Below are 22,351 nucleotides of genomic sequence, written 5' to 3'. Positions count from 1 at the left end.
CGGCTGAGGATGTGAGGGAGATTCCCAAACCTGAGCCATTCTTTTTAGGCAACAGATCTGAGGAACTGTCCCAGATTGAGGTATCATTAGAGGAGGTTTTGTAACAAATTGATAAATTAAACAGCAATAAGTCACCAGGACCAGATGATATTCACCCAAGAATTCTGAAGGAACTCAAATGTGAATTTGTAGAACTACTAACTGTAGTCTGTAACCTATCATTTAAATCCGCTTTTGTAACAAATGACTGGAGGATAGCTAATGTGACAGCAATTTTTTTAGAAGTACTCCAGAGGTGATCCCGGCAATTACAGGCCTGTAAGCCTGACTTCAGTACTGGGTAAACTGGTTGAAACTATAATAAAGAACAATATTGTCAGACTTATAGATGAACATAATTTGTTGAGGAAGAGTCAACATGGTTTTAGTAAAAGGAAATCACGCCCCGCCAATCTACTAGAATTCTTTGAAGGGGTCAACAAGCATGTGTACCAAGGGGATCCAGTGGATATAGTGTACTTAAATTTTCAGGAAGCCTTTGACAAGATCCCTCACCAAAGGCTCTTATACAAAGTAAGCTGCCATGGGTTAAGAGGGAAGGTGCTCTCATGGATTGTTGGTAACTGGTTAAAAGATAGGAAACAAAGGGTAGGAATAAATGGTCAGTTTTCAGAATGGAGAGAGGTAAATAGTGGTGTCCCCCAGGGGTCTGTACTGGGCACAGTCCTATTCAACATATTCATAAATGATCTGGAAAAAGGGGTAAACAGTGAGGTGGCAAAATTTGCAGATGATACAAAATTACTAAAGATAGCTAAGACCTAGGCAGACTGCGAAGAGCTACAAAAGGATCTCTCAAAACTGGGTGACTGGGCAACAAGATGAAATTTAATGTTGATAAATGCAAAGTAATGCACATTGGAAAGCATAATCCCAACGATACATATAAAATGATGTGGTCTAAGTTAGCTGTTACCACTCAAGAAAGAGATCTTGGAGTCATTGTCGATAGTTCTCTGAAAACATGCACTCAACGTGCAGCGTCAGTGAAAAAAGTGAACAGAATGCTGGGAATCATTAAGAAAGGGTTAGATAATAGGAAAGAAAATATCTTGTTGCCTCTAAATAAATCCATGGTACACCCACATCTTGAATACTGTCTGCAGATGTGGTCGCCCAATCTCAAAAAAGATATATTGGAAAAGGTTCAGAAAAGGGCAACAAAAATGATTAGGGGTATGGAATGGCTTCCGTATGAGAAGAGATTAATAAGACTGGGACTTTTCAGCTTAGAAAAGAGACGGCTAAGGGGAGATATGATTGAGGTCTATAAAATCATGACTGGTGTAGAGAAAATAGATAAAGAAGTGTTGTTTACTACTTCTCATAACACAAGAACCTAGGGGTCACCAAATGAAATTAATAGGCAGTAGTTTTAAAACAAATAAAAGGAAGTATTTCTTCACACAACACACAGTCAACCTGTGGAACTCCTTGCCAGAGGATGTTGTGAAGGCCAAGACCATAACAGGGTTCAAAAAAGAACTAGATAAATTAATGGAGGATAGGTCCATCAATGGCTATTAGTCAGGATGGACAGGAATGATGTCCTTAGGGTCTGTTTGCCAGAAGCTGGGAATGAGTGACACGGGATGGATCACTTGATGATTACCTGTTCTGTTCATTTCCTCTGGGGCACCTGGCACTGGCCACTGTTGGAAGACAGGATACTGTGTTAAATGGACCTTTGGTCTGACCCAGTAGGGCCATTCTTATATTCTTATGTTCATGACTGTAATGAACATGACTGTTCTAATGTCCAAGTTCTAATGTCCAAATTTTTTATTTTCTCACGTGCCTTCTCTGAATACCACCTGTGGCAGAACTGGTGTGGAGCATCTTGAGACTTTAATAAATAGTACAGCCCGGGCAGTTGAGTGTGAAAGGGACCCTTTTCCTTCTTGGAAGCATGCGATCATGTTGGAGTTGCCATGCAGCTGGTGGCGACGAAGGTGCAGTGGCTGTCTGAATACTGTCCCATCCAATCAGAGTTAATGCAGCCATTACTGCATCTATATGTGTGTGAGAGAAAGGATAGACTGGGCAAGAACCTGTAACTGGGACTGGGAGAATAACTGAGTCCTCACTGCCTTGGGGAGCTGAAGACTGCTTTGGTGTTGTTTATAGATTTTAAGGCCAGAAGGAGACCATTGTGCTCACCTAGTGGTTGTTTTCATGTACAGCACTACAGTGACACAGCTTCACCAGTAACGCTTTAGTGAAGATGCCAATACGCTGACAGGAGAGCTGCTCGTATCAGTATAGTTAATTCACCTCCCCAAAAGGAAGTAGCTATGTCTACAGGAGAAACTCTCCCGTCAACATAATTCTGTCTACATGGGGGGTTAGGTCGGTTTAACTGTGTCACTCAGGGGGGTGGATTTTAGGTCTGTTGGATAGACCTGGCCCTAGCCTGACCTCCTGCATAATGCTGGCCAGAGAACTTCTCCCAGAAATTCCTGTCAAGCCCATTCAACCTTGATCCAGTTCACTGTGGAGAGAGAAAAACAGAAGAGAATTAATGGGAAAATGCAATCAATTCTGTGAAGAGGCTACACTACCAGATTAGACTAGTCTGTTTATATCTGTGTACAATGATGTCCAATATTGCAGTCTCTGGGTATCTTAGAAATGCATATAATATCCCTCTCTACTACATGACCAGTTATCAAATGCATATTCAGTGCCCTTCTGCTTTCCATTAAATATGCTTCAATATTATTTAAGCAGATCAGGTTGATTATGGACACATTAATGTAATTAAAAGTGGAATGGAGAGACTCTGATATGAATTTGTAAGGGCTTTGTGTGACAGAGCAGCTGATGTTTGCGGCAAAAACCTCTATTGGTTTTTGAAGCAGTGGAATTGAGAATTTTTTTAATAAAAATGTAATATTTCAGTATTATAATCAAACAGATTTATTCTAGTATTTTGTAAGGCTAACTGTTAAGTAAAAATCAGGTTTAAAAACTCAACTTACATTTAATGTAGTATTTACTTTTGATTCCCCACAAGTCAAAATTTCAAATCAATACTTTGTAGCAAGTAATTAAATGTGCCTTGATTTAGACCCTAACATAAACAAAGCTATATGCCTCTGCTATTGAAGCATGCACTCTGCTCTCCACTATTACAGCTTGCTGCCCTGTGTCACAGGGTGCTGTCTTTTGTGCTAATACCCTTTTATTTGTTGGCTATCAGGGTGCAAACTTTCTTTACAGTGGGCCTTAGGGCCGTTCTCTGTCTTGTTTTTAATTTCTCACTGATTGGGGGCTCCATTTCGAAAATAGCACCTGTAGGGAATATGGATAGTAAGGGAAACGGGGTGGGGGGGGAATGTTTTGGAATTTTTGTATGGGACTTGGGAGACCTGAGTTCTATAGCCTACTCTGCCGTTGTCAGACTGAGATATCTTGGGACAATTGTTTCATCTTTGTGCATTTCTCTTTCCCCTCCCACCTTTGTCTCATCCATTTAGATTGTAAGCTCTTTGAGGCAGAGGACTGTCTTTTACCACCTGTTTGTACAGCACCTAGCACAGTGGGGGCCTGATCTCAGTTGGGACCTGTAGGTGCTATTGTAATACAAATAATAAACAAAAATAAAACCAAAAATGTTACAGGAAATGTAAAAATATGGACTTGAAAAGAAACCATGAAGCGCTTAAGTATTGCTCTCCATTGCCGTTGTAAATAAGGCTCATTTACAATTTTGATGTTTTTCCATTTCTGTTTAACATGGCAATCTTTCATATTTCTCAAATTAACAAGACCGTTGACCTATTTTCTAATCCAACATCAGAGATGTCAGCATAGCTCCAAGACTGGTGTTTATTGGGTAATCCTTGAGACATTGGAGAACAAAATCACAAACTTTGGACTTTTTTTTGTGATGCCATTATTAAAATAGAAGCTTTTATTTTTAAAACAACACTTAAAATCTGGATGCCTTTGCATATCGGAGTATAAAGATTGCCATGAAATACTTGACAACTGCACCTTTTATGAATGTTCATTGCCCTCATACGGGGTTAATGTTCATAAGGTAACTTGTCATTATATATAGTACTGGCTAAGAGGAACAGTTGTACAGGATGTATAGACAGTTAATTTGACCAGTTAGTTTCGACTTCCATCCGCTGCTGGTCTGTATTTGTACAGGTTTGCTGATCAAGTGGTCCACCATTTTAAGCATGATTTATAATATCAAATAACCTTTAGGATATTTCAGTGTTTATTTTAGCAAAGGGTATCTCTTTCCAGGAGATTGGTAAAGTATTTAAGAACGAATACTGTGTCCAGCACCAGCAGTCCCTTTTAATCATCACAAGAACGTATTGTTTCTTTAGAGAAGGAAAACTTAAAAACCCTGTTTCTCCTTGCCATGTCCAGTGGAAAAAAGTGGTGGTTCTTCGAGTGATTGTTCATGTCCATTACACATTAGGTGTACGCGCGCCGCGTGCACGGACGTCGGAAACTTTTTCCCTTAGCGGCTCCCATCGGGCCGGCAGGGCCCCCTCCTTCCCGCCAGAGCGGCGCCCCGCTCCAGGGTATATATATCCCTGCCGACCCGACCCCTCCAGTTCCTTCTTACCGTCCGTGGCGGCGTTGGAACAACTCTGTCTCTCGTCTGAGAGTGTCCCTTAGCAATAGTCATTAGTGTTATTAGCAGTTATCAGTTAGTTTGTAGTAGTGTTGAGCCAGTAGTTAACAGCTCATTAGGGTACTTAAAGTTCCTGCCGTGGTTGTTTGTTCAACCCCGGCACCGGCCCTGGGCGGCGGGGCATGCCGCACGCCCAAGGCTTTAAAGCTTGTGCCACGTGCCGCAAGCCTATGCCATTGAGCGACCCCCACGCCTCGTGTCTCCGCTGCCTGGGGGAGGCTCACCAAAAAGAGCGCTGCAAGATCTGCAAGGCCTTCAAGCCTAGGACTAAGAAAGAAAGAGACTTTCGCCTTAAGCAGCTGCTCATGGAGACGGCATTACAGCCCTCCACTTCGACGGCACCGTCTGCCTCCGTGCGAAGCGTGCCGGCATCGATGCGGGAACCGGCGCCGGTGGGTCAACCGAAGCCCACGGCACCGACCCAGCGGGGACAGGTATGATGCCGGTCGTCTTCGCCGGCGAAAGTGAAGGGCCAACCTAAGGCCCGAGGACGCTCCCCGCATAAAAGGGCAGCACCGGCGAAAACCTCGAGTGCCCCTAAGGCCTGTACGGCCCCAGCACAGACCCCGGTAGTGGCTCCGGCGCCGAAAGGGCCGTCGAGCCCCGGGATGGGCGCGTCGAGTGAGGATGAAGGCCTGGAGGAGCTCTTGGAACAGCCCTCCACTCCGGACACGTTTGAGGCAGCTAAGGACCTCATTGCATTGTCCGTCGAGGCCCCTATACGCGCTGAGGACGCTCCGCCAAAGCTGCCACGCAGAGGCAAGCCGGCGATGGTGCGCCCATAAAGGTCGCCGTCTCGGCACCGTTTCGGGAACCGGTCCCGGTCGAGCTCCGCCTCGGCGGACTCCCGGTTACCCTCAGCACAGGAAGCACCGCAGCAGTCGGGCTTCAACAAGCGGTCGGCACCGACTCAGCAACCCAGCACGAGTCGGCACCGCGAAGTGTCGGCGGTACGTTACCCGAGACCGACCAGCCGTAGCCGTTCCCGGTCCCGCGACCGCCGGTACCGTTCCAGGTCCAGATCGACGAGACGCTATTCCAGATCCTGGTCGCGGAGGCGCTACTCCCCAAACCCAGACCGGCACCATCCTACGGCTCCGCCATGGCCTTCCAGGTCACCGTCCGTGGTCTCCGGGACTGACTCGGACCGGTACGGTGGTTATGGCCATAGGTCGCAGGCCAGCAAGGACTATGGCCATTCTCAGTGGGGCCAGCCGAGCCAATGGCCATTCTGGACACCCTGGGCCTACCACCAGCAAGGGCCCCCATCGAGGGCCTCGAGATCCGGGCCACCGGCATACTGATCCCGCTCCCCGCGGCACCGCCCGCCATCACATAAGGAGGCAACGGTCTCTAGACCACCGGAGCGGGAAGGAGTGGACTCGGCACCGAGTACGGTACCGTCCCAGTCCCATACTGTGGGTCAGGCCCCAGAGGAGCAACTGGTCGATGCCGGGTTGCAGGACAATGAGGATGGGCAGAAGGCCCCGACCTCTTCTTCCTCGCCAGATGAGGCAGTAGCGGGCACCATGGTGTCCGGCCCTCCCCCGATTGACCATTGGGCACACCAAGACCTGCTTCGCAGGGTAGCCCTCAATCTGGGCTTGCAAGCGGAAGAGACCGTAGAACAGGAAGACCATGGTCGATATCCTGAGCCCAGAGGGCCCCTCCAGAGTCGCTCTCCCCATCATACGGACAGTACAGTCCAACTATAAGACGGTGTGGCAAACGCCGGCCTCCAGTGCACCGACTGCAAGAGGCGTGGAGAGGAAATACTTCGCCCCATCTAGAGGGTTCGACTTCCTCTTTTTACACCCGTCCCCTTGTTCGCTGGTGGTCTCGGCGGTCAACGAGAGAGAGCGTCATGGCCAGCAAGCTCCGGCCCCCAAGGGCAAGGAAGCTAAGCGACTGGACTTGTTCGGGAGGAAAGTCTATTCCTCTGGGGGCCTTCAATTGAGGATTGCGAATCAGCAGGCGATTCTGAACAGGCACAATTTTAACTCTTGGGCATCAGTCGCCAAGTTTAAGGACTCCCTCCCACCTGACGCGCATCAGGAATTCACGGCCCTGGTGGACGAGGGGATGGCGGTGGCCAAGACCTCATTGCAGGCCTCCCTCGACTCAGCCGATGCTGCGGCTAGAACAATCGCATCAGGAGTCGTGATGAGGCGTTCGGCGTGGTTACAGGCTTCAGGTCTTCCACCAGAGGTGCAAACCACACTGCAGGACCTCCCGTTTGAAGGTTCGGGCTTGTTCTCCGACCAAACGGACACCAGGCTACATAGCCTTAAGGACTCGCGTGCGACCCTTAAGTCGTTGGGTATGCACACACCGGTAACGCAGCGTAAGCCCTTTAAACCCCAGCCGCCGCAGAGGCAATACCACCCTCGCCCCTGGCACGAGCCTTACCGCTGTCGAGGCAGGGATAACAGGCGGAGACGTAACAATACGCCTAACCAAGGCCAGAGTCACGGCCAGGGCAAGCCGCAGCCAGGGAATAAACCAGGCTTTTGAAGCTACGCCCGAGGACAGCGTACCACTTTCTATACCGGATCCTCCTCTGGGTTTCAAGGACCGCCTGTCCCATTTCTACCGGGCCTGGTTGCGCATAACATCGGACCGCTGGGTCCTGTGCACAGTGAAGGCGGGCTATACCCTCCAGTTTTCCTCGTCCCCTCCCTGCCATCCCCCTTCCCCGTCCCTCTTCAGGGACCCTTCTCACGAGCAACTCCTCATACAGGAGGTACAGACCCTTCTCGCTGCAGGAGCAGTAGAAGAGGTCCCACCAGACCTAAGGGGAAAAGGATTCTACTCCAGATACTTCCTGATCCCCAAGGCGAAAGGGGGCCTCCGTCCTATTTTGGACCTGCGCGATCTAAACAAGTTTCTGATCAAGGCGCGCTTCCGTATGGTCTCCCTTGGAACTATTATCCCATCCCTGGATCCGGGGGATTGGTACGCTGCCCTCGATATGAAAGATGCCTTTTTTCACATCTCAATCAATCCGGCCCACAGGCGGTTTCTGCGCTTCGTTGTCAACCAGCGCCATTTCCAATTTACGGTCCTGCCCTTCGGCCTGGCATCAGCACCACGAGTGTTTACGAAGTGCATGTCCGTGGTAGCAGCCTTCCTTCGAAAAAGAAGGATGCGTGTGTTCCCGTACTTGGACGATTGGCTTCTCGCGGGCAGGTCGGAGGCCGAGGTCCGATCTCACGTGACGCTAGCCTTGCAGACGTTCGACAAGCTCGGCCTCCGGGTCAATGTGCCCAAGTCCATGTTAGTCCCCACACAGAGACTGGACTTCATAGGTGCGACCCTGGACTCGGTAGCCGCACAGGCAAGCCTACCAGAGGAACGGTTCATGTCAATTCAGAGAGCCGTCAGCTCAGTCCAATAATTCCCCACGACAACGGCAAGGTGTTGCATGCAGCTTCTGGGGCATATGGCAGCTTGCACACACGTGGTCAGACATGCTCGCCTAAGGCTCCGGCCATTACAGTTGTGGTTCGCCCACACACACCGCCCCAACAGAGACCCATTGGATCAAGTAGTAACGATCCCAAACCAGGTGCTGAGCTTGCTCCGCTGGTGGCTCGATCACCAACAGGTATGCGAAGGGATCCCCTTCGCTGCCCCACAGCCCACTCTGACGTTGGTAACAGATGCATCGGACCTGGGTTGGGGAGCGCACCTGGGGTAACTGCGGACACAAGGGCTGTGGTCCAGAGAAGACAGGCTGCTTCACATCAATCTGAAGGAGCTAAGAGCGGTTCGCCTTGCCTGTCAGACCTTCCGCGCCACCATAAAAGGTCACAGCGTGGCAGTCCCGACGGACAACACTACCGCCATGTTCTATATAAACAAGCAGGGCGGGTCCCGGTCTTCTCCCCTCTGTCGCGAGGCACTCCAATTATGGGACTTCTGTATAGCCCATGCGATACACCTCATCGCGACGTATCTTCCGGGGATTCAAAACGGCTTAGCGGACCGCCTCAGCCGATCCTACCGAATGCACGAATGGACGTTGAGGCGAGACGTCCTGCATTCGATCTTCCAGAGGTGGGGCTTTCCCCGGGTGGATCTATTCGCCACCCGGGACAACAGCCAATGCCCTCAGTTCTGCTCATTCCAGAACCTCAGCCCGGGATCATTAGCAGATGCCTTCACGATCCCATGGGGAGGGAGCCTGAGATATGCCTTCCCTCCATTTCCACTCATACACAAGGTTCTCCTCAAGACCCGCAGGGACAGGGCGACGATCATACTTATCGCCCCGGCCTGGCCACGCCAGCATTGGTTCACGTCCCTGCTGGAACTGTCCATAGCCGATCCAATCACCCTCCCCCTCCATCGCGACCTAGTCACACAAGACAAAGGTCGCCTACTCCACTCGAACCTGTCTTCGCTACATCTCACGGCATGGTATCTCTCTGGCTGAACGATGCAGAACACAGGTGCTCTCACCGGGTTCAGCAAATCCTCCTTAATAGTAGAAAGCCCTCTACAAGAGCGACCTACCTGGCAAAATGGAAGAGGTTCTCCCACTGGTGCGAACCTCTACGCATACGACCTTTACAAGCCTCAGTTCCATTAATCTTGGACTACCTACTGCACCTCAAGAATCAAGGCCTTGCGCCCGCCTCGATTAGAGTGCATTTAGTCGCTATTTCGGCTTTCCATCCAGGAGAGTTGGGAGTGTCGGTGTTCTCCAACCCCACAGTGACCCGATTCCTCAAGGGGCTGGACAGGGTGTTTCCCTACTCGCGCCCGCCTGTCCCGGCGTGGAATCTGAACCTAGTCCTAACAAGACTCATGGGTCCCCCCTTTGAGCCCCTAGCCTCTTGCTCCCTCACGCACCTCTCGTGGAAGGTAGCGTTTCTCGTGGCCATCACGTCGGCCAGAAGGGTATCGGAATTGAGGGCCCTCACTTCGGAACCACCCTATACGGTGTTCCATAAGGATAAGGTGCAACTGAGGCCGCACCCCAAATTCCTTCCAAAAGTGGTATCGCAGTTTCACATGGGGCAGGACATTTGCCTACCGGTATTCTTTCCAAAACCCCATACGGACCCTCGCCACCGCAGCCTACATACCCTGGATGTTCGAAGGGCGTTGGCATTCTACCTGGAGCGGACCAGGTCGTTCCGCAGAACACCTCAGCTGTTCATTGCTATTGCGGAACGTATGAAAGGCTTGCCTATCTCGACACAGCGCTTGTCGGCATGGATTGTGCATTGTATACGCACCTGTTATGAGCTTGCCAATGTTCCGATCCCAGAGATCCGGGCCCACTCGACTAGGGCCCAAGCGTCCTCAACGGCCTTCTTGGCGCAGGTCCCTATCCAGGAGATCTGTAAGGCGGCCACCTGGTCGTCCGTGCATACGTTCACAGCCCACTACGCGATCCATCATCAGACCAGAGAGGACGCGATGGTCGGCCGGGCTGTGCTACAGTCAGTTGTACCTTGACTCCTACCCACCTCCAGTGGTAAGCTTGGGAATCACCTAATGTGTAATGGACGTGAACAATCACTCGAAGAAGAAAGAACGGTTACTTACCTTCTGTAACTGTTGTTCTTCGAGATGTGTTGTTCACGTCCATTACACTTCCCACCCTCCTTCCCCTCTGTCGGAGTCTCCGGCAAGAAGGAACCGGAGGGGTCGGGTCGGCAGGGATATATATACCCTGGAGCGGGGCGCCGCTCTGGCGGGAAGGAGGGGGCCCTGCCGGCCCGACGGGAGCCGCTAAGGGAAAAAGTTTCCGACGTCCGTGCACGCGGCGCGCGTACACCTAATGTGTAATGGACGTGAACAACACATCTCGAAGAACAACAGTTACAGAAGGTAAGTAACCGTTCTTTTCTTAAGGTGACACGTCACCTAGAACTGCTCTTCCCCTGGTCTGGCCAAAAAGTGACCCCTTTTAATGTATCCTAATAAGTTACCACAAGCTTAAAACTTGAGAAGCTAGAATTCTACCATGTGTTACAATGAAATATTTGTATTCTGCTTTGCTTGCCTTTGGAGCCAACAAAATCAGTCTTCAGGAAATCTAATGGCAAATGTCTGTCTGTCTTGGGGTGGGAAGGAGAAGCTCTCCACAGTTGAGCTTACTATTTCCCCCCACTTCATTGTGCTCGCAATCATTAAAGCCTTCTTTCAACCCAGGCCTCCCTTCAGAGCCTCAACGAAACTCTGAGGTTGTTTAGAGGTCAGAGGAGATATTCCCTATCTCCTTCCTTCCCCTGCCCCCCAAATCACTTTATCCACCCCCAGTCTTGACTGCATTTTCTCCTCAGTGCTTTTATACCTTATTCGCTAGGGCATTCAGGTACCAAATTCTGATTACCAAACTCAAAAGCAAGTGACAGTGCAGCTAGACCTCTGAGTTGGCTGTGCATTTGGTTTGACGTGTGACAGATACCCTTTGAATGATTGCATGTTTCTTATGTTCTGGCCTCACATGTCAGGGTAAAACTGTGTCTTAGAGAATAGCTGTGAGGATTAGCACTCAGGTACCATGGTGATGAGCATGTTATAAGAACCTGTATAGAATAGGATTTGAAGTACCGTTTTCCAAGAGGGACTGGGATGGCTCAGGGGATTCACTTCTAGGATTGCCGCTTTAAGTACAACCCCAGCTGGTAGTGATTGAAGGTTACTATCTATTGGTCTTTCAGTGGCCTGTATGAAATGGAATTGATGGTTGCAGGCCAGTTCCAATTTGGCAGGCGTCAAGACATGAAAACCATCTCAACAATTGGCATCTGCAGCAGAAAACTAAGCAGTGAACTGGTTATTTAGAAGGAACTAGACAGTCTCTCACCTCGAAGTTGTCCCTCTGGATCAAGATGAATTGTTGGGGCCACATGGGGAGGTTTGCCCTGCTCCTATACATTCCTGTCCTGTTCTGTGAACAAATGGAGAAGTTCAGTCTCCAGGGTGGCTGTTTCGGCTCCTTCTTCACCAGCAATAAAACTTTGCTCCTGCCCCTGCGCGCACACAGTCCTGCAGCCTAAAAAGTCAGATTCATATCATCTTCAGGCAAGTCGGATGTACTTGCAGTAGTTGTGACTTGCTCTCCCATTTGGCTGTCTGAAGCAAAGAAAAGCATTAATGTACTGTACTTTTATTAGGAAATCCCAAGACTTATGTTCCTTCTATCATTTCCTGTGTAGTATGTAGCGTGTGTGAAAACTGTGTGTAATGCACTCATTCAGCTATAGGACAAGGCTGGCTCAGTTGGGAATTTTGTGTAATATGATAAAATGTCTAGACATATTCCTGATTTTTTTTCATTGTGTTTTAGCAAAGGAAATAATACTCTTTCATTATTAACCTGGTTTAATATATACATTTTCCACCCCTTGTGCTTTTCCTTCCCTGACAATGAATGAAGTGATTTCCAGGTGATAGCCATTTCATTCTGCTGGTCTGAAAAACCCAAATTCATATTTATTTTGGTACTTAGTCTCACAGTTCAGGGCAAATGCACCTGTATTTCCCCTTACAGTATGTCTACACTGCAATGTAAGCCCAGGGTTAGTAACACACTCCGGGTTTGTTAACCTGGGGCTTGAATGTCTACACTCCTTTGGAATCCCATTAAGAATTGTTGAACCCTGGGTCCCAACCTGGGGCTCCAGTGTCTACACTCCATTATGCGGACCTGAGTCCAACCACCCATATCCCAGACTAGCGTCTTCCCAAAATCTGACTGCTCTAGCCCTTTATTCATGTTGCAGTGTGGGAAAACTTGACTGTCCAGAGGACAAAGGAAGTTGGCCTGTGGAACTGTGAGATACTTTTGGCAGACTCCCAGAGCATGAGTCCAGTGGAGCTGGGTCTACACTGCAAAGAAATAGGGCACAAACCCTGCATACCCACCTTGACTTAAGCTCGGACCCTAAAATGGATTCTGGCAGGCCCAATCCTTTCAACCCTACCCTAAGGATTAGCGCTCTCTGTGAACTGGGATCCTGTCCATTTGCTGGACCAGGAAGAAGGCCCTGAACCAGTTTAAAACCAGATTATTTATCCAAAACCCCTTTATTTATCCAAAAACTAGTATATGCAGAACTTTCCAAGGGGGTGGTTTCTCTGAAGATGTTACAACCTGAGTGAATTGGCCTAATCACCCCCTGCTCTTCTCCTATTTATCCTTCCCATGGAAATGCGTACAATTTCACATCTTCCACATACACAATTGTATTTTTAATACAATGGACCCCAAAGGTATTAACCTAATTCAATAAAGTTAATTCAGGAAATTGTTAGTCTGTTACACTTAGGAAAATAGGATTTGATGTAAGAGCCAGACTTCCAAGGATGGCTCCATGGAGCATCGGTTCAGAAATGCAGCTTGGTTTGGAGGGGATGGTAGTAGCAGCCTCAATGCAATACCACTCCTCGCTCTATCCACCCATACAGCATGGGTCCCTAAACCGTGTCCCACTGAGTTCTCAAGTGCATCATGTGGTGCTCAATGGAACTAAAGCCTGTGGCATGTGGGGTTGTATCTTTGTCTTAAACCTGAGGCAAATTAGGTGTAGTTCTTAGGGGTACTGGCAAGTTACTAATGTGTGCCCCTTACCTGGGCAATATTTGGGCACCCCTGAAGTGAGGTACACCTCACATTGTTTTAATCGCAGTACTCCTTTGTTTTCTGTGTGGCAATCCTTCTCTGTCATCAGACTGCTACATTATGGTTTAAATATGCTTGTGACAGATGAAGGAGCACTCTATAGTTGCAAAATTACAGTGTTAATGCTCTTTCCCAGGTGCAGAGGAAGTCTTGCTGCTCGCTAGAAGGACAGATTTGCGAAGAATCTCCTTGGACATGCCAGACTTCACTGACATTATTCTGCAGATAGACAATATCAGGCATGCGATTGCAATAGACTATGATCCTGTTGAGGGCTACATATACTGGACTGACGATGATGTCCGGGCTATTCGTCGGGCTTACCTTGATGGTTCTGGAGCACAGACCCTAGTGACCACAGAAATTAATCATCCTGATGGCATAGCAGTGGATTGGGTGGCAAGGAACCTGTACTGGACTGACACAGGAACAGATCGCATTGAAGTAACGCGGTTGAATGGGACATCCAGAAAGATCCTTATATCGGAAAATCTAGATGAACCTAGAGCAATAGTGCTAAATCCTGTGATGGGGTGAGTTTTTTGTTTTTTGTCCCTCCCCTCCTGTGGTGGATTTTTCTAAGAGCTTGTTAACCCCATCTTCAGTTCTCTGAGACTATAACAAATAGCAGATTATTAGATGTTGGACATATTAGCCAAAGAGCATATGTGCTAGTGCTCCTTGTCTCGTGTCAAAATCATTGCCTTTCTCCCTGTCCTTTGATGTGCACTTACATAACCACCAGCCATCACAAGCTTCTGTATCACAGAACTTTGCATAGCCTGTTTGGTTGAACTGTGTCAGTCTTTCCTTTATCCCCTTGTTTTATAGACCGTACTAAAGAAGGGTATCACTGCCCATTGTGAGGAACCTGTTTTTTTAATGCTCAGACCTTAGGTCAATGTCACTACCTGACTTCGAGGGGAGTTAATTAGTCTGATTACTACTCCTGAGACTAAAAGGGAAGAGTTTTCTCACCAGCTGGAACAAATCCCCAATCTTAATAGCAGAGGCATACTGTAATCATACGCAATATGCATTTAAAGCTTTTTTCCTACAGCTACATGTATTGGACGGACTGGGGTGAAAATCCAAAGATCGAATGTGCTTATCTGGATGGCTCAGAGAGGAGGGTCCTAGTGAACAGTTCTCTAGGTTGGCCTAATGGCTTGGCACTGGATCTTGAAGAAGACAAACTCTACTGGGGAGATGCAAAGACAGACAAAATTGAAGTAAGTAATAAACATAACTTGTGTATTTCCAGACAACTAAGGTAAGAACTATCTTTTCACGCAAGTTTAAGACTTGGACTTTGGAGGGGGTCCGTTGTCCCATCGATATGGAAACATATCTGTGACAGAGATTGACACTTTATATTTTCTTTAAAAAAGGAACTGCATATTTGGTTTTGAGAACTGTGTTCTGAACTGGCAAAGTACCCTGGTACCAAACACCATCACTGTGCTGTATCATCATGCAAGCAAGGGAAAAGAAACTGGAATTTACTACTAGTGCACACAGTTTAATAAGCATAATTCATTGCTTTTAAAGTCAGAGGGTGTGCTTGAGGATCTTGCAAACAGTGAAGCATGCTTGAGTATAAAAACCGTTTTTGAGTTGGCATTGGTTGTTGGAATAGTTGTGTTTGAAGTACTAGATGCAGAGTGCCTAGCTGAACACTTGAGTGGCACAGGGTGGATGGAAGGCCTTGATGGGCCATATTTCACAGCACCTATGACTGTAGTATCCAGGTGTATTTTACTTGATCCAACTTGAAAGTGTTAGACAGAGAAGGGATTGTTTCTAATGTACCATGATATTTGAAAATCCATTCTTCTGACTGGCTACGTAGAAGTCCATGCAGAGACCATAGCAGTTCAGCAAGTGGGGAGGGACTGAAAGCAAGGGAAAATCTTCCTCGTTGAAATATAAATAATTATGCAGTTTATTTTTGACAGACTCCTTAACAGTGAAAACACGTGAAACTGATAAACTATTGTGTGATTATTTTTCCAAGAAGCAACATTATTAAAAAATAATGCAATACGTTCAGCCCACTCTGTTAAATACAGTGGAAAAGGCTTATGTTTGGCCAGCGCTTGGACACCTCTGTTCAAGGTGTAGTAATGTATATATCCAGTTGTAAGGAAAAGCCCATCCAGGAAGGAGGCCGCTGAGCACTCCTACAAGTGATCATTTCAGACAGAGAATCATTGCTTAACATTTGAGAATTGGTAAAAGCAGGATTCTAAGGAGGCATGGTTGATTGGCTTTGGCTTGCAGATAGACAGGATTGAGACAGGATAGACAAGACACATTCTCTGCAGTTGAAGAACTCGAGGATCTCAGTGTGGAGGATGCCTGGAATTACTTTGTCAACGTTGCAAAAACTGCCTGAAGCCAGCATCCCAAGGAAGGGGGAAAATTTGTAGGGAAGGGTTGCAAACCAAACTGGATGAACAAGCATGTCAAACAGGTATTAAGAAAAAGTAGAAAGTTTACAAGGAATGAATCAGCAAGGAAAGCTACCTCTTGGAAGTCAAAAAATGTAGGAGACAAATGAAAACTGCCAAAAGCCAAGCAAAGCTGGACCTTGCAAAGGAAATTAAAACCAATAGTAAAAGCTTCCTTGGTCATGTAAATAAAAAGAAAATGAGGAAAGAAGTGGGATTGCTAAGAACTGACGATGGGGTGGAGATTAAAGGTAATCTAGGTCTGGCCTAACCCCTAAAAATATACTTTGCCTCGGTTTTTCGTAAGGGTAATGAGGAACTTGGAGGTAGTGGCAGGGTGGGTGATGGGAATAAGAATATAGAAGTAGAAATTATCACATCTAAGGTGGAAGTAAAACTCAAAACAGTTTAACGGGACCAAATCGGGGTGCCAGATCATCTCTATCCAAGAATATTAGAAGAACTGGCACATGAAATTGAAAGCCCAGTAGTAAGGATTGTTAATGAATCTGTAAGCTTGGGAATAGTACCCTATGACTGAAGAACTACAAATATATTACCTCTATTTAAGAAAGGGGGGAGGGAAGTGATCCAGAAAACTACAGGCCCATTAGTTTGACCTCAAGTGTATGCAAGGTTTTAGAACAAATTCTGAGAGAGAGTGTAGTTAAGGACATAATGGTAAAGTGTAATTGTGATAAAATACAACATAGATTTACGAAAGGTAGATCGTGCCAGACCATCCTGATCTCTTTGAGAAGATAACTGATTTTCTAGACAAAGGAAATACAGTAAATGTAAATTACGTGGATTTCAGTAAGGCATTTGATACAGTTCCCCATTGGAGAAGATGGGAGATTAATATGAGAATTGAAAGGTGAGTAAGGAAATGGTTAAAGGAGAGACTACAATAGATCATGCTGAAAGATGAACTGTGAAGCTGGAGGGAGGTTATTAGTGGAGTTCCTCAAGATCAGTTTTGGGACCGATCTTATTTAACGTTTTCAATAATGACCCTGGCACAAAAAGTGAGTGTGCTAATAAAATTTGTGGATGTCACAAAGTTGGGAGGTATTACCAGTACAGAAGAGGACCAGAATATCCTACAAGAAGATTTGGGCAACCTTGAAAACTGGAGTAATAGATATAGGATGAAATTTAATAGTGCTAAGTGCAAGGTCATGATCTTAGGAACTAACAATAACAGCTTTTGCTATAACGTGGGGACGTGTCAGTTGGAAGTGACAGAGGAGGAGAAAAACCTGTGTGTACAGGTTGATCACAACATGACTATGAGCCACCAATGTGATGTGGCCGTGAAAAAGGCTAATGTAATTCTAGGGCGCATCAGGCAAAGTATTTCCAGTAGAGATAAGAAAGTGGTATTGTCATTATACAATACACTGATGAGACCTCATCTGGAATACTGTGTACAGTTCTGGTCTCCCATGTTTAATAAAGATGAATTCAGACTGGAACAGGTGCAGAGAATGGCTACTAGAATGATTAGAGAAATGGAAAACCTACCTTATGAGAGGATACTTAAGGAACTTGACTTTTTTAGCCTAACAAATGAAGGCTATGGGGAGATACGATTGCTCTCTATAAATACATCATTTTTTTTTTAAACATGAATTAATTCTCTTGTGCATGTGTTTTTTGCCTAGAATGGGTAACTTACATGGTTGACCAATGCACAGCCTCTGGCATATAAACTGCTCCTTGGATTGTGCAACCAAATGACACTAGCCCAGGGATCTCAAACTCGAATCACCATGAGAGCCCCATGAGGACTAGTACATTGGCCCAAGGGCCGCATCACTGGCACCTTTTCATATAAAGATACAAAAGCCAGCCCCCCCGCCCCACCCTCACTCCACCCCTTCCATGAGGCCCCACCCCTGCCCCACCTCTTCCAACCCCTGCCCCAAATCCCTGCCTCTGCCCTGCCTCTTCTCCACCTCCTCCACTGAGCATGTGGCTCCCCACTCCTCCCTCCTGGAAAGCTCTCAGCGCTGCCAAACAGCTGTTTGGAGGTGGGAAGCACCTGGAGGTAGGCAGAGGAGCGGGGATGCGGCGCGCTGGGGAGAAGGGGAGCGGGGGGAGGGGAGCTTGGCGGCCGCAGGAAATAACCCCGCGAGCCGTGTGTTTGAGACCCCTGATCTAGCCCAGTAATCCTGTCTTCCGACAGTGGCCAAAGCCAGGTGCCCCAGAGGGAATGAACAGACCAGGTAATCATCAAGTGATCCATCCCATTGCCCATTCCCAGCTTCCCATGATCCATCTTTCCCAGTATGTTAACTCCAACAATTGCTGGTGCCAGCTGCTTTCGAAGAAAACACAAGAAACCATATAGTAACGGCTATGGAATAACTTGCCCCAGGGAAAATTTCTTCCAAATCCCTAATAATTAAAGATTGGTTTATGGTCTGAAATATGGTAATTTATATTCGTTCCAAAATTCTTGTTTTTAAAAAATCCTTATAAGTCTGGCTGTTCTTGCTAGCCATATCAATGTCCTTTTTGAGTCTTGATATGCTCTTCGCCTCAATGGCATCTTGTGCCAGTGAGTTCCACCAGCTAATCATTTGGGGTCTTCAGTACAAAGTACGTGCTTACTTCCAAAAGAATGTTAGGAAAATAGTTTGAAAATTAAAGGCATTAAATAATTATTATTAATTAATATTATCTTTGACTCAAAAAGGAATTCTCCAGGGAATTCAAAATGGCTTCAAAGTAAGATCTTTAGGTTGGGGAGGGGGAAAACCGAATGAATTTTAATTAACCGATAAACAGAATTACAAAACAGAATGTCACACAGGAAACGAACTCAGACCACACTGTTGGAGAGAAAATTGTCTACATTTTCCAAAAATCAGTTTAAATGTTTTCTTTCTTAAAATTTGACTTAGTTCTCTCTGAAAGAAGTCATTGACTGGGTGCTTGTTGTAGCCGTCTCAAACTTCTGTACAGAAGCCCAGGAAAAGCAATATAAAAACTTGATAGTTGCCAAGGTCTGTGATGTCCATTAGGCCTTCAGGTCATGCAGTGAAGTAATACATGCAGCATTCTTGGATGTACACAGTCTGAGGCACTCTGAGGTAGGTGTAATGTCTAGGCCCTCATCCCTTACTGGTGTTTATCCAACCTGTTCTTTAAAACCTCCAATGATGGGGATCCCACATTCTCTTGGAAGCCTATTCCAGAGCTTAACTATCCTTATAGTTAAAAAGTTTTTCCTAATATCTAACCTAAATCTCCCTTGCTGCAGATTAAGCCCATTACTACTTGACCTACCTTCAGTGAACATGGAGAACAATTGATCACTGTCCTCTTTATAACAGCCCTTAACCTACTTGAAGACTGTTATCCACCTCCCCCTAGTCTTCTTTTCTCAAGACTAAACATGCCCAGTGTTTTGTAACCTTTCCTCACAGGTCAGGTTTTCTAAACCTTTTATCATGTTTGTTGCTCTCCTCTGGATTCTCTCCAGTTTATGCACATCTCTCCTAAAGGGTGTTGCCCAGAATTGGACACACTACACCAACTGAGGCCTCACCAGTGCTGAGTAGAGTGGAACAGTTATCTCCCATATCTTACATATGACAGTTTTTACCTTGTGGGATCCTCTATTATCCACTCTATGTATGTGAAGTCAGACTATAGAATATAGATAGCAGGATTCTCAATTGTATTTTAATAATTTATCAGTAATGTTGTTCCTCTTTTTTTTTTTTTTTTTTTTAAACATGAATTCATTCTCTTGTGCATGTTTTTTTTGCTTAGAATGGGTAACTTAAATGGTTGACCAATGCACAGCCTCTGGCATATAAACTGCTCCTTGGATTGTGCAACTGAATGACACTAGCCAATATCTCCGGTCCCAGACACAACCCCAGGAACCTCAGTCTTGCAATGTCCAGTTATGCCGGCTGGATGCTGCAAGCTTATATGAGTTCATCAGTTTAACAAAGAAATTGATATGTGCCAGGATTGTTATCCCAAGGGGAGTCCCTGACATGCTTCAAACCAAATGCACTACTTCAGATAGAATAAACAAATTGATTTATTAATTACAAAGATAGATTTTTAAGTGATTATAAGCCAAGTCAGATTTGGTCAACTGAAATAAAAGCAAAACTTACTCTAAGCTCCCCCGTTTCAGAGTCAGGTGAGCATTACCTCATCGCAGTCCCAAACTGACCAAATGAAGGGAGGTGACTCACTCGAGAGTCCAACAGATCCTTTGTTTTTGCCTAGGCCAGTGTCCTTTGTTCCTGTGAGGTTGGGCTGGGTTTGTCCCATACATGCCCTGATGAGGTGTGAACTGCCCCTCTGCTCTTAGAGAGTTTTTGCCTGGGCTTGCTTTTCAGCCTTATAACTATATACATGAAATTACAACCTATAACATTACCATAACAACAATGCTCAAAGGGTCCTGTGGCACCTTTAAGACTAACAGAAGTATTGGAGCGTAAGCTTTCGTGGGTGAATGTCCACTTCATCAGACGCAAGACGCGTGCCACAGGACCCTCTGTTGCTTTTTACAGATTCAGACTAACACGGCTACTCCTCTGATACTGAACAATGCTCAGTGCATCATGAACCTTCTGAAGACACCCAACACGACAAACTTTGCATTGGATACCATACAATCATATTATAAGGATGAACGTGGGGGTGCTTGGTGTTCCCCCAAGGTACAGAACGTCACACCTGGTATTTTAAATCTGAGTAGTAGGCTGCTAAGCCATGACTTCCCTTTGCAAACAAACACTCCTCCTTTGAGGCTAATTGGATTTTGTTAGATGTTTGCAGTCCATCATCCAGTAGTCACCTATTTGGACACCAGTGTCCCAGACTTCTAAAGCAGTGGTATATTTTTCAGAATACCTTTCCTCTTTTCAGCTGCTTTTTTAAGCTTTAGGAACAGTGAATGTCTCAAATATTTCTCTTCTTCCATACATCCATATGCATATGTACCCAGATACACTAGTCTTGCTGTGTAGAAACAAAACCTGACTAAAACTAAACTATCAGCTGTTCCAACTGTGGGCATGATCCCGCAAACACTTATTATACAGTGTAGTGCTCACTACTGAGAATAAAGCTGTTGAAGTCCATAGAAGAGCTCAGTTCTAAGTACTATGCCAGGGAGTAAGAGTTGTTTGCAGTGTCATGTCCTGTGTTGAAAACATGCACAGCTCTGTCTGTAACCATTTATAAAAGTACTGTAGATAAGAGATAAGTGAAGCTTTAAATTTGTTACTTATGCAGATGCTTTTTAGTTTTAAGAAGAAAAGTGAACATGGGTATTTCTGTCTTCAGTATACTTTGCTGATGTAGAGTATTTTAGTTTTGCAAGGGCTTATCGTATGATCCCTAGGAAGGCCTTATGATACACGAAGTTCTTAAACAGTGACTAATCTTCATGCAGCTTGGAAATTTGACATGTAGAAACATCTGTCCTGTTTTGTTAGGCTTTAGATTCGTAATGTGCTGTGGGTTTTTTTGGTTGCCCCTTCCCCCCCCCATTTTAAATTTTTTTACCAACAGGTTTGCTATTGCTTTTGGGTGTTGTAGTTAACAAAACAACTTTTTTTTTTTTTTAAAAAAAAGCACCAAGCTATACAGAAGATACCAAACGGTGTTGTAAACCAAGAGAATATGTTCTTATTTGTGTGTATAAAACTCCATGTGGTGAAAACAGCAGTTACTCTTTCCTGGCAGAAATCTTCCCATCTGCAGTATTCAGCTGTAATACAAAGGGCCCAGTCACTTCACAAGCAGTTTATATCCTGAATAAACCATTTGGCAAGACTTGTCAAACTTTGCGTGACAGCAGCCTATGGGGCTTTCACTGCAAATTTGGCACCCTGTGGTAACATTGTTTCCAGCTTTTAAAATTTTTTGCTTAGTTAGTTTGGCAGCGTCTCAAGCAAAAAGAAAAGAAAAAAAAAAGGGCAGCTAGATAGTAAATTGTGAATCCTGTCTTCTGAAATCATTCCTACAGATTCAGCTCCCACAAGTAAAGGGTGTAAATGAATCCAAAGGAAACTTTGGATTTTATTTACAGAGAAAAACGTACTTTCCAGGAACAAACAGTAGATTAATAAGGATTACAGGGTTCCAGCCGAGAAAGAAGCAAAGAGCCAGTGGCATCCACGTGTAGAGTTTCCTAGTTCTCCTTAAAATCAATTTTGTGGTTAGCCAGGATTCCTGTGTACAATTTCTTCAACATTCACTTAAAGTGCCTAAGGTATAACTGCATAATTAACAGTTACTGAACTCTCAGGTGCCTGTTATGTATGCATCTTATTTAAGTTTGTAGTGAGGCCATATTTTTAGATGAAATGCTATGAAGAATCTTTTTTTTTTTTTTTTCCTCACTGCTTTTATATTTGTTCGGCTTTTTTTATTGACAAATGCCTTGCATTTATCTTCACAGAAGAATCACACTTCATATGTAGGAATTTTCTGTGGTTTTGTATGATGTTGAAAATGTCTGTGAAGCATGACACTAAGTTACTA

General features: G+C 45.8%; 1 protein-coding gene across 2 annotated transcripts in view; it reads left to right on the top strand.

Annotated features, from left to right (window-relative positions):
* Positions 1-22,351, top strand: part of LRP5 (LDL receptor related protein 5) — a 276,227-nt gene that overhangs the window by 136,589 nt on the left and 117,287 nt on the right. For both annotated transcript variants that reach the window (XM_034770363.1, XM_034770362.1), the window contains exons 6-7: positions 13,504-13,900; positions 14,428-14,599. In XM_034770363.1, the coding sequence (XP_034626254.1) occupies positions 13,504-13,900; positions 14,428-14,599 (569 nt within the window). The remainder of the gene's footprint in view (positions 1-13,503; positions 13,901-14,427; positions 14,600-22,351) is intronic.

This window comes from Trachemys scripta, chromosome 4 (assembly GCF_013100865.1).
Source record: "Trachemys scripta elegans isolate TJP31775 chromosome 4, CAS_Tse_1.0, whole genome shotgun sequence".
In the NCBI taxonomy this organism is placed as follows: domain Eukaryota; kingdom Metazoa; phylum Chordata; order Testudines; family Emydidae; genus Trachemys; species Trachemys scripta.
This window is presented reverse-complemented; position numbering and strand designations above follow the sequence as displayed.